At 52.9% G+C, this 12,203-nt stretch overlaps 3 protein-coding genes across 3 annotated transcripts; all 3 read left to right on the top strand.

Moving 5' to 3' along the window:
* Window positions 1-65: 65 nt before the first annotated feature.
* On the top strand, window positions 66-809 carry AYO21_03396 (hypothetical protein; the record flags this gene model as incomplete). The annotated part of the gene is made up of 2 exons (XM_022653370.1): window positions 66-225; window positions 304-809. The coding sequence occupies 2 exons, from the start codon at window positions 66-68 to the stop codon at window positions 807-809; spliced, it is 666 nt and encodes a 221-aa protein (XP_022514180.1).
* A 1,617-nt stretch (window positions 810-2,426) lies between these two features.
* On the top strand, window positions 2,427-9,518 carry AYO21_03395 (hypothetical protein; the record flags this gene model as incomplete). The annotated part of the gene is made up of 3 exons (XM_022653369.1): window positions 2,427-2,642; window positions 2,779-3,468; window positions 3,516-9,518. The coding sequence occupies 3 exons, from the start codon at window positions 2,427-2,429 to the stop codon at window positions 9,516-9,518; spliced, it is 6,909 nt and encodes a 2,302-aa protein (XP_022514179.1).
* A 1,436-nt stretch (window positions 9,519-10,954) lies between these two features.
* Window positions 10,955-12,051, top strand: AYO21_03394 (hypothetical protein; the record flags this gene model as incomplete). Its single annotated transcript, XM_022653368.1, has 3 exons — window positions 10,955-11,074; window positions 11,276-11,738; window positions 11,864-12,051. 3 exons carry the CDS (start codon window positions 10,955-10,957, stop codon window positions 12,049-12,051), a joined length of 771 nt encoding a protein of 256 aa, XP_022514178.1.
* Between the last annotated feature and the right edge of the window lie 152 nt (window positions 12,052-12,203).

Raw genomic sequence — 12,203 nt, 5'->3', positions numbered from 1 at the left:
ATGAAGAATTTATCCTGATCAGCACCGGCAGCTTACCACGGGCCTCGTGATATATATCCGTGACAATGTCCCGATTTGTACCAGCTGGGACCGATGCCGACGCACCTGACGATGCTTGGGTGAAAGCGCAGCAACAAGTCGAGTCATTGAGGAGGCCCAAGAAGGTCGACGGGGGAACGCAAGAAGGGGGCAAGAGTCTTTATGAGGTACTGCAGTCAAACAAGGGTAAGGAATAGAAATCTGGGATTTTCTGGAGCAGCAACCGATCAACGCTGACACGGTTGTGACTTTGGTGCTCCCCAGCTGCTAAACAGGAGGCTTTTGAGGAGTCCATTCGGCTCAAAAATCAGTTCCGTGCCCTTGATGATGATGAAGTGGAGTTTCTCGACTCCGTGCTCGAATCAAGTCGAGCAAAGGAGAACGCCGTCAAGCAAGAGACGGCCGAACAACTCGAGGTCTTTCGCAAACAACGTGCCGCCGCCGAACAAGCGCTAATGGGGGGTAACGAAGCCGGGACACCTGGAAACCCTGCAGACAAAGAATCGTGGGCCGTCAAAAAGAAGAAAAGACGTCGAGAAAAGGACAATGAGTCTGAGGTTGATTCCAAGCTGAGGAAGGTGTCAACTACTGCTGATACTACCACTCCAGCTGACGCTGATGAAGATCAACAAGATGCAGCCGCAGAGGGCGCTTCACCAGTCAATAAACTAGGCATCGACGACGAGGTTGAGCCTTCTAAGGCGGCTGCGCGTCCACAACCAGCTGTTGGACTTAGTCTGGTCGCCTACAGTTCTGATGAAGATGAGTAAGTCCAGCAAAGTGGCCACCATGGCCACCATGGCCAGTCTGACCAGCTGCCCGCATGACGGCATCATGTTGATGGTCCATCAACGCGCAAATGCGCCCGGCTGCGCATCTAAGAGACAATCTGACCGAGAATCTTGGCTTTGTTTTGTCTATTGAAGGAAGGAAGGAGCTGGTCGGCCCCTCCTACCAATAATAATGATGCAAACTGTCTGGCCTCTTGAGCGGCGAGGCGGCCTCTGGATTCTGCAGCTCCCTGCGCGTTTTGTCGCGACTGGCAATGCATCAGTGGTTGCGCCCGCCTAAAACGGGGATGGTGGCAGCTCTCTTTCCACCTGTGAAATATCGCCGAGTGGCTGCAGCAGCGAACACGGGGCGTCCCTGTCCCTGCCGATGAACTGCGTTGGCTCTGCACTTTGCCCTGCATCGCGTCTCGTTGTCCTCGTATTCTACCTGCGCCCGTCACCCAGAAACCCGAGTGCTTCACCGGTTTGCGGCTCTGCAAGCATCGAACAAGTCACAATTTCCTAGACCAAGAGAGTATTCGTGCCAAAGGGTCTTCTACCCTGCGCTTGTTCCTACGATAACTGTACGACCCCAACTCAGTCACCCCCTGATGAGTGTTGGCAGGCTCGGATCACATCGGGGGCACGTTTGTGTGGGTCGATTGCCTTTTCACCTCAATAGGGGCCAATTGCAACTGTCCAGCACGCATCCCAGTTATCAGGGTGTTAGGGAATCTCCCACGCCAGACAACTCCTAGACAACTCCTAAGGTGGTGTGCAGCGTTTGGTCCACAGCCCATCCACCCACCATCCACAGCCCGGTCTTCCTGGAATGCTGCTAATTTTGCTGGTCTCGCGCATTCCAACCCATCACCAACTGGCTTGCCATCTACTCCTCTCCTATTTGTCTGGTGGTTCGTGTGTAATTGTAGCGGTGAGCGATTCGTTGCCACATCGATTGCTTGCCTGCATAACCACCGAGACTTGTCAGGCGCGTCATTCGTTGTTGGCTCTGCAGGTCAACACCGCCAGATTCTCCAAAATGCAATTGATGCATTGAATGGAGTCGTTTGGGCATTGATGAAAATTTCCAACGAGGAGTGGGATTTCTGGCCGGCTGGATGAGGGTATATGAGTGACCTCATTTCTCCTTTTCTTCCTTTCCCCCCAGTTTGTGTATCGATAGGGAGGGTGATAACTAGCAGATATTAGGCCTGGGTGTGGTATTGGCTTTCCCCCCTTGACTGTTTCTGGCCAGGCGAGTCGCTGAGTTGCTGGGATCTGCGCAGCCAGAGGAGCGTGACTGCAAGGGGGCGCTGTGGCACACCCGCTGTCATTTGCCCGCTCGTCTTCGCTGTTGCCCCATTGGCACCTGGGTTTGGTTTTGCACACCAATGAGCAAGTCAAACACCTTGTGACCTCCTGACGCTGCATTTCCCAGCTCAACCACTGCTCACAGTTCTTCTATCGCTCGATACCAGAGGCTGTGTAGACGTAGCCTCACTCTCTTTTTGTCTGCTTTTCTATCCATCTGCTTCGCGTCGCCGCTGCCGCATCAAATGCTCTCCCAATTTAATCGGTCGAAACGTCTTGCCCAGCTACAGCAACAGCTACAGCATGGCGGCTCTGGTCGCCGCGTCGCCCGCCGGCAGAGAAAACGCGTTTTCCCAACAAAGGACCCCGAGATGGTGGAAGATGGCAAAGGCTGACCCTGCAACACTATCCTTTTACGACATGGCGGAGGTTGGGTGTATTTCTCCAACACCTTGCATTGCCGATTGGCGCCATCGCATGCACACCGCCATGCTTCAGAACTACAAGCCAGGACAACGGGTATGCAGAACACTACTCCATTCTAACGCACATCTGTCAAGTGCAAGCCCCTACTTCTTCTTTCTTAGCTTGCGATCCCGCCTCCTCCCCTCCCCTCTTCCTCTCGCACTGGGATCTTGTCTGACACGGACGACAGTATTCCACTCCAAACTACAATGTCTACCTAAGAGCAGCTGCGCTGGTCGCAGCCTTATTGCAGGAATTAGCAGACCGTCCTCAGCCTTATGGAAGCTGCTCCTCCCTGTCCAGCGACGACTCGCTGCCATTGCAAGACTGGCAAGTACCAGCGGCATACGCACAAGTATTCACCTCACCGGATCACCCTCGATCCTTGTCTCCTGATAAAAAGCCGACGGCCCGGATTGCGACAATGGATGCTCGCATAGATTTTGGTGGCTTGTACGGGGTACAGTCTAGAGCTAAGAAGAAGAAAGCCGGGAAAGCTGCTCCGGCAAAATGGCTCGAGTCAGACAACGAAGGAAACGGGAATGCTGCTGGCAATGGTGAAGATGCTGGGGCTGGAGGCGGTGATCAAGGCGGAAGCGCCGGTGGCGATGGCGGCGGCGATGACAACAACAATGGGGGAGGCGGTGACGAGGAAGAGTGGGACTTTGGTGGCAGCAAGAAGAACAAGAAGAAGAACAAGAAGAAGCAAGAGGAGGAAGAGAGGAAAAGGCAGGAAGAGGAGGAGGAGCAGAAGAAGAAAGAGGAAGAAGAGGCTGCAAACCCATTAAGCTGGGCTGACGAGGCGAATAACGCTGCAGTGGAGGATGACTGGACTACAGGTTTCACCACCAAAAAGGATAAAAAGAAGAAGAACAAAAAGGTACTTTCATCCACCGACTTTAATCCTAATGATGCTGACTTTGCTAGGGGATCGACGAGCCTCTTCCTTCTGCTCCAGATCCTCCAGGCGCGGCTTTCCAAGACATCAGTCTAGATGATAGTGCCCCGAAGCTAGAATTTAGTTTCGGTGGTACTGACAGCAAGAAGGACGCGGGAAGCTTTGGTGCCTGGGGTAAAACATGGGACTTTGGATCACTCGATACTGGAACGGGAAAAGTCGACGACAAGGCTTCTAAGAGGGATAACGACAAGAAGGAGGAATCGAGTGGGCTTGGAGAGACTAACCCCTGGTCCTTGAGTAACAAGTCGAAAAAGAAGACGACTACCTCGTACGGTTTCGATTTTGGTGACCTGGATTCTGGCGACAAAGGTTTCGCTCTTGATGGAGACATGGCCGACAGTAAGCCCACTGATGATGCTTGGGGATTTTCCACCGTCAACAAGAAGGACAAGAAGAAGAAAGATAATGGATTCAGTGAGACTACTGTGGTGGACCCAGGCTCAAAAGATGACGACCTTCTGGGTGCTTGGGGGACCTCGACCTCGAAGAAAGATAAGAAAAAGAAAGGATTTTACGATGAAGATCCTGCACCGCCGCCTCCGCCACCAGCAGACCCAGAGCCTGTGGCTGCGGAGGACGAATGGTCAGGTTTCACGACGAAGAAAGACAAGAAGATAGGGAAAAAGGGCGTCATCGAAGAACCTCCTGCCGACATAAAGGAAACTGTTGCTGACAACGGAGCCATGGACAATGCCTTCGAATGGGGATTTGGAACAGGCAAAAAGGACAAGAAGGCAAAAAAGGGTGCTTTCGGCGATTTCAATGACACTGATGATCTTCTAGCCATACCTGCTCCTGCCCAAGAGCCAATCCAAGCAGTCGATGACGGTGACGACTGGATGTCTGGGGCTTGGGGAAAGAAGAAGGACAAGAAAGGCAAAAAGGCGGGTATCGAAGATTTGTCTGCTTCTGTCGACTTCGGGAGCACCGCTGATGCTAAGACGACAACAAGTGATACTCTAGCAGCTGATGAGCCTATAACGGGAAAGGGCAAAAAAGATAAGAAGGGCAAGAAAGGCTTCGTCATTGAAGAAGAGCCGCCACCGCCGCCAGTCGAGCCACCAGCCGAACCAGACGACATTTGGTCCTCAATCGGCAAAAAGGATAAAAAGGGGAAGAAGGGTAAAGTAACCAGTCCTGAACCCTCAATTCCAGATCCTATTGTCGAAATCGAACCACTAGAGGAGACGGTCAAAGAAGAATATGCTGACACTACTGGGTGGGCAAATCTTTCCGCAAAGGAGCGGAAAAAGAAAGAAAAGGAGGCTAGGAGAAAAGGACTGCTTATTCCTGGCGACGAACCTCCAGCTCCAGCGCCGGCTCCGGACCCATTACCAGAGCCGGAACCTGAGATGGAAGCCACCAAAGGAGATGACTCTTGGGGTTTTGGTGGTTGGGGCACATCCACTAAGGACAAGAAGAACAAGAAGAAAGGCTTCTTTGACTATGAGGAGGAAGCTCCGCCGCCGCCTCCAGAGCCAGAGCCGATTCCGAAGGAGGAGCCGGAAACGGCTTGGAGCTTTTCCAGCAAGGACAAGAAGAAGGGGAAGAAAAAGGGACTTCTAGACGTGGTTGAAGAGCCACTACCTCCCCCTCCAGCTCCTGAGATACAAGACAAGGAAGATGATACCTGGGGAGCGTTCACAACTTCGGCGAAGGACAAGAAAAAGAAGGAGAAAGACGCCAAGAAGAGCGGATTTCTCGATGTGCTCGATGAGCCAGCCATGCCCGAGTCCCACGTTGAACCTGAGTCCAAGGATAACGATGGCTGGTCTCCATGGGGTACTACTTCTTCCAGTGATAAAAAGAAAAAGGCCAAAGACACCAAGAAAAAAGGCTTCTTGGATATTGACGAGGAACCCCCTCCACCCCCACCGGAGCCGGAACCTGCGCCAGTTGCAGATGTTGTAGAAGAAGATAGTTTCTTCGGACTGTCGGCTAAAGAAAGGAAGAAAAAAGAGAAAGAAGCAAAAAAGAAGGGAGCCGCAGTCGCAATCCCTGAACCCGAGCCTGAGCCTGAACCTGTCATCGAACCAGAGCCGGTGGAAGAAAAGACCGACAGTGCCTGGAACTCTTGGGGGACGGCAAAGGATAAGAAGAAAGCCGGCAAGAAGAAAGGAATCACTAGCGAACTTCCCGAACAAGAACCTGTGCTCGAGCCTATTGTAGAGCCAGAACCGGTGGAGGAAAAGAACGACGATGGCTGGGGTTCCTGGGCCGTCTCATCGAAAGACAAGAAGAAGGCGGCGAAGAAGAAAGGAGCAGCCACCGAAGATCCACCCGCCGAGCCCGAGCTCATCATCGAACCAGAACCAGCGGAAGAAAAGGTGGACGACACCTGGGGTTCCTGGGCCACCTCAGCAAAGGACAAGAAGAAGGGAGCCAAGGACTCGAAGAAGAAAGGTATCGCGGAGGTCGAAGTGCCTCAACAGTCTGATAAACCCGCACCTCCTGCTGAAGATGTTATCTGGGGCTCCTGGGGATCAAAGGAGAAGAAGGGCAGTAAGAAATCAAAGGGCAAGGACGACCTTCCTCCCCCAGCTCCAAGTCCTCCAGCTCAGGGTCTAACTCCGGAGCCTGATCCGGCGGAAATGATGGATGATGACCTGGGCGGAGACACATGGGCAGGTCTGACCAAAGTGAAAAGCAAGGCATCGTCGAAAAAGAGCACGACTTCAAAGCTGTCAACAGGAAAGGACAAGACGAAGAAAAGCAAGGAAGCAGATGAGTCTTTTGACTTTGCCCCGGCCGACGAACCGTTGCCAGACGTGACTCCAGTCAGCGCTACAAAGAGCATGTGGGGTTTTGGTGCCTCGACTACAACCACCAAATTAACGAAAAGGGAGGAGCTAAAGGCGAAGAAGGAAGCAGAAGAGAAGGCCAGACTGGAGGCGGAGGAACAGGCTAGAAAGGAAGAAGAGGAGAGGCTCGCTCGCGAGGCTGAAGAAGCTGCGAAGAGCTCGAAAAAGAAGACCACCAAATCGTCCAAGACGGATGCGAGAGCCAGCAAAGCAAAGGATGCCGACGAGCTCATTGACATGTTCGGCGAGCCCACACAGGCCTCCAAATCCGAGAAGGGGTCGAAGCTGAAAAAGACGTCGTCCAACAAAGAGGAAAAGGCTGAAGACAAGAAAGAGGACGACTATTTTGGCTTCTGGGGTAGCGCGTCAACATCCAAGAAGACAGCTGGCAAGAAGGACTTGGACTCACAAAAGGAAATTACCCAGCAGGGGTGGCCCGATCAGGATGACGCGCTAGCCGACTTCTCGAGAGATCTGGACTCGGGATTTGACTTTGAAAAGCCTTCTTCTACTTCCAAGGCCGCAAAGGCAATGCTCACCTCGACAAAGACCAAAACTAGCTCCTCTGTCGCCGATCGCATCAAGGCTCTGGAGGGCAAAAAGGAAGAGAGCAAGAAAAAGTCAAAGGCCGAAGCTGCGCTGACTAAGGAATTGCCTCCACTAGACGACGCGCCATCGCCGAAAGAGGAAAAGACGTATATTGACAAGGCCCCAGCCTCCAAGACGAAGACAGCTTCTGCCAGCAAGACGACCAAGGCCTCCAAGAAAGACGCGTCGCCGGTCACAGAAGAGAAGAGATCAAAAGACTCCATCCCTGGCAGCTTCCCTGGCGCGTTTGGTGACGACGACGACTTTCTCGACGACGTCCTCGACCTATCGCCCACATCACCTGAAAAGCCCAAGGCGAAGGCCACCACTGTTGGGAAAAAGAGTGCCAAATCCAAGACAACCACACCCAAGGACTCAGCGACAAACGACATAGGCCTATTTGAGGGAGAAACAGCGCCCAAGGCCCCCTCCCCGCCCATCGAAGACAAGAAATCGTCCAAAAAAGAACGGCCCAGAGTTGAACGATCCGCAACCACTTCTTGGGGATTCTGGGGTGCAGCACCTCCGCCGAAGAAAGCTACCAAAGACAAATCAAAGGACGAGGACGACATGCCGCCGCCACCACCAAAGAAGGAGAAATCACCAACCGGCCTGACCAGAACCAAGTCCACTCGGACTCCGAAAGAAAAGGAACTGGAGGACAGGAAAGAAGCTGAAAAGCTCTCCAAGTCATCTGGATCTGACAAGGAGGCCAAGTCCAAGAAGGCCGAGAGACCAAAGGCCGCGCGTGGTACCTCGTTTTCGAATTTCATGTTTGGAGGACCACCGCCGTCGGCTATGCCGCGTTCCAAGACCACCAGTCGAAGACCAAGCAGTGCGGGCAGTTCAAGGCCGTCGTCTCGCCGTCAATCCATCGATGGGTTCGCGTCTCCTCCACCTGAGGATGAACCCCAGGTCACCGACAAAGCCGCCAAGCTCATGGGAATGAAGTCTAGCAAGGTCGAACGCCGTCCATCGGTGAAGAGGAAATCTTCAGGTAAGTCAACGATTATGACCGCGGGAAGCCAGATGATAGCTAATCCGCCGTCATTAGCTGTTCCAGACCCATATCCCATTGACGATGATGACATGGTCATGATCCATACCAACGACGATCCTCCGGTTGTGAATAGCGTCGCTGTCCCCCAAAATTCAAAGTCTAGGTCCTCCAGATCAAAGAAAGAGGTAGGTGCACGACCCTCCTCGTTAAATCTAGGCCACGTGTTCCGCCCGTCCTGGTCGCCGGATTTCAATAAAGAACTTCATGCTGACGGACGGGTTTCCTTTACGCAGATCAAGTCACACAGCAAAAATATCTCCCAGGACGATGATGTTGTCATGGTCGAGAGCCCTACACATGCAGACCCCTTGGTGACAAGCGGACCCGACGACATGGCGTTTGTGGATCATCCGCCTGCATTGAAGAGAAGCAACACTGCCCCGAGGAAATCGACAGGGTTTTTTGGCAGCTTCTTTGGCAGTTCTCGTTCTTTTGACGGGGACAGACAGCGACATCGGAGCTACACTCTGACCGATGGGGAAGACCTACCTATCAGGACTAAAGATAAAACAAAGAGGCGTTCCCGAGTTGTGGACGGGGACGAATTCACCACAGATGCGCCCGCTGAAACAGATGCCGACATGGAAGCTCGACGGGCTGAAAGAAGGGCCAAACGTGAAGCGCGTGACCAGGCAGAAGAAGCCGATCGCGTCGAGCGTGAGCTCAAACGGAAGGAAAGAAGAGAGCGTGAAAAGGCGGATCTCGAAGCTCGTCAACGCAAAGCTCGGGAGCGTGAAAGACGAGAACAAGAGGAGGAAGAGAAGCGTCGCGAAGAAAAGCGGGCTCGACGTGCCGCCCGAGAAGCACGCGCGGCACAAGAAGAGGCAGAGGCGAACGCAGAAGCCGACCGCCGGCGGGAAGAGCGCCGGCGACTTCGTGCGCAGCTCGAGGCTGAGCAAGGAGTCAATCGCGATATTTCGAAAGACGATCGTCGCAGATCATATTATGCAGAAGAGGAGGAAAGACGAAAGCGGAAAGAACCGAAAGATGATCGGAAACACAAAGACAAAGAGAGGTCGAGCCGCAAGAGATCCAGCGTCCTGGTTGAAGAATATCACGAATCTCGAAGTGGCAGCGGTAAAGGAATCGCACCCCCAGCCAACAAGACCAGCTCATGGGTCAACTCTCAAGCTGACGAGCCACCCGACCTCCCACCTGTAGAGGGCACAATCCTCGATCCGAGTGGCGAAAAGCCACGAGCAGCGGACGAGGGGCCCGGAGCTAAACGCAATGGTCGCCATCGCGACAAATATGCAGGGATGACGGACGCAGAAATCGAAGAATACCGTGCTCGCAAGAAGAACTCGCGTCGCGCCGAGGGCAAATCAGCCAGTGGAGGCAGCGACGAGCGAGACAAGGAGCGAGAACGAAGAGAACGACGTCGGCGCAGAGACCGCGAACAGTCTGATGGTCGCGGCTATGGCTATGAGGAGGCGCCCGTCAAAACTTGGGACGGACGTCCAGCACTCGGCGGCAAGAATGACAGCAAGAGGAGGAGCTTCCTCGGAGGTCTTTTCTAAGGTGGAGGATCACCTTGTGCACTCGATACCCCCCCAGTATGGGGGGGAACAAAAGCGGCGCCAGATGTTGCGCCCAGATCATGACGCCTTTGGGCGAGGATGTCTGCTGGGGTGGACATGGACATGCCGTCCAGAAGCAGCGCTTTCTTCCTCGCCCGACTTTGTTGTATGCCAGGAAGCGATCCTGCAAGCATACAGCGACACATTGTTTTGACATTCGGCATCACCACTCGCTTCGATACCCATGTCTTCCTATCCTGTTGGCTTGTATACTCGACTTGCACCTATTCATGTGTTTTGGCTTGCATTTTTTGAGCGACGAGGACGACAGTTCCGATCTGAGCGATTTGAATTGATTTTGCACCATTTCCCGCCTTCTTCTCTCGAAGCTGAGCTGAGCTAAAGATGATATATTGTGGAACCCAATTTGTACGAGTATCGGGCTTATTGGACTTGCAGCTAGGAAGCTTGGGTTTGTTGACTGAGCGCTTTGCTCCTTACACTTTTTTGGAAGATAGATACCCCATTTAGTTAATATTCTCATGCCTGTTCGTCCATCACAAGGGTTTGCTTCATATTCGCATTGAACGTCCAGCATTTTGTAGGATATTAGTGGCTTCGACCACTTTGAGCATTGCTCTTCTGGGTGCATTATAGTGCCAGGTGATTAGAGCTGTCGCGTTTGACGTGGGAAGAGTCGAACTGGGTTGAGGCCGATTTCCCTTTGGACCACCAAACCAGATCGTATCTGCGGATGTACGAATTCCCACAAACAGACAGGTTTTGATCAGATACGGATTCAGTCACAACAAAGACTAAGACTCTCCGTTGGGTGTCCGTCCCTGGGCCGGGGCGAAGCGACGAGGGACGTGCATGTCGACGAGGAGGAATGGGGCGAGCAAGATCACGAGGGTCCACAGGTACAGTGCGTCGAGGACCGTCCAGGCACGACGTTGATAGAGGTCGGCAGGAGATGTAGTTGTTGTTGAGCGGGATCCCATTCTGGGAAATTTTTGGAGGAGTCAGTCCTCGATTTAGTTGTGAGATAAGCTCTGTTGGTAGATTGTGGAGGTGTTTGATATTTCTTATCACAAAGACCCAGATAAATGACTTGCGAGGTTGTCAAACCAATCGGTGGAAAATGTAGAAACACCCTATTCGCCACGAGACCAAAATATTGCTGGACGTGTAATGTGTTTGATGGAATGCAGAGCGATCGACTTGCTTCGTGCTGAAGTGACAAAAGTCATTCATCCAGAGCCTTGTGGCGGACGACCAACAAGGCTGCCCAATCGCGTCTCTAGCTCCAAAATTGGCATCGCAACGCTGTCTGTCTGTCTCGACTATCAACCTCGCCGTCCACTAGAATCCATTTCACGCACTGTAATACACCACTGTAAACTTCTCCCCGTCTTCTCTTGGCCCCCGCCGTGACAATGACAAGAAGGAAAAAGCAAAAGACCAGCCACTTGACAAAGGGAGAGCTCAGTCAGGCCGAGATATGGGACGATTCGGCGCTGATCCGGTCGTGGAACGATGCTGTTGCAGAGTACGAGGTATGTATGAGCAATTTTTTTTACCAGTCCACCAAATTCGCACCTCGCCAAGCTACGGCAGATGATAACTCGATGGTGTCGTTGGGATTATACCATATAAGCACTACACAGATGAATCCCGCGACAAACAATTTACATTCTACTGTCTATCTCTCAATCCTTGGCCTCTTTTTCTTTTCTGCCTCTAACGTGGAACACTAGTACTACCACAGTATCCACGCACGGGGCGAAGACGTGGAAGAGATTCTCCGAAAGGCCGAGATGGGCGAACTCGACGACGAGAATACCGATGCTGATGTCGACATGGGAGGACAGTGGCGACCTGTGCATCCAGAGACACCGGCTGAGGCTGCAACTGCTGCAGCAGCTGCTGCGGCGGCGGCCGATGAAAACGAAACTACTGCCGATGCTGCTGCTGCTCGTGACACCAGATCCGAGAGTGGCGAGGTGGAAGATGAGGATGGCCCCGAAGGCGGCCCGGATGGTCTCGAGCAGAGACGCAAAGCTGCCATGGATCAATTCAAATCCTTGTTAGACGAGCCAGACGGACAACAGAAACATCCACCACAGTCAACATTGGAACAGCCATCGACAACAACGACGACGACAACTCCAGCGATAGGACCAAGCTTACCCCCAACCAGTGCTATCGTGAACGAGCAAGGTATGGGCCTCTTCCCATCTATTCCCTTCCCCTTCCCATCTTTCCAAAACCTCGTGTTTCACTTCCTCTTCCCCCAACGACTGTCTATTACACATTGTGTCTCTTCTAACTTAGGTACCTTGCAGTACCACCAACCGCCACCGCCACCGCCACCGTAACAGGCCTCTCACCAGACCAGACGCTCGAAAATATCAAAATGGCATATTACTGGGCGGGATACTACTCGGGACTTTACGATGGACAGCGCCAGCGACAAGCCCAGCAGGCTCAAGCTCAACCGCCAGCCAAGGACGTCACGACAGACCAGCAATGAACTACATGGTATTTCTCAAGGCTCACCAGACGTGGTTTTGTGAGTCTCTTGGTGACCACACTCAACATCCATGACTACATCACCCAAAGCCATGATCTCGAGAGTTGGAACCAACCATGCTACCTACCTAATCACCTACCTGACTACCTATC

Source organism: Fonsecaea monophora (genome assembly GCF_001642475.1).
Source record: "Fonsecaea monophora strain CBS 269.37 chromosome Unknown Scaff17, whole genome shotgun sequence".
In the NCBI taxonomy this organism is placed as follows: Eukaryota; Fungi; Ascomycota; class Eurotiomycetes; order Chaetothyriales; family Herpotrichiellaceae; genus Fonsecaea; species Fonsecaea monophora.
The sequence above is the reverse complement of the archived record's forward strand: the minus strand, read 5'-3'. Positions and strand labels throughout refer to the sequence as shown.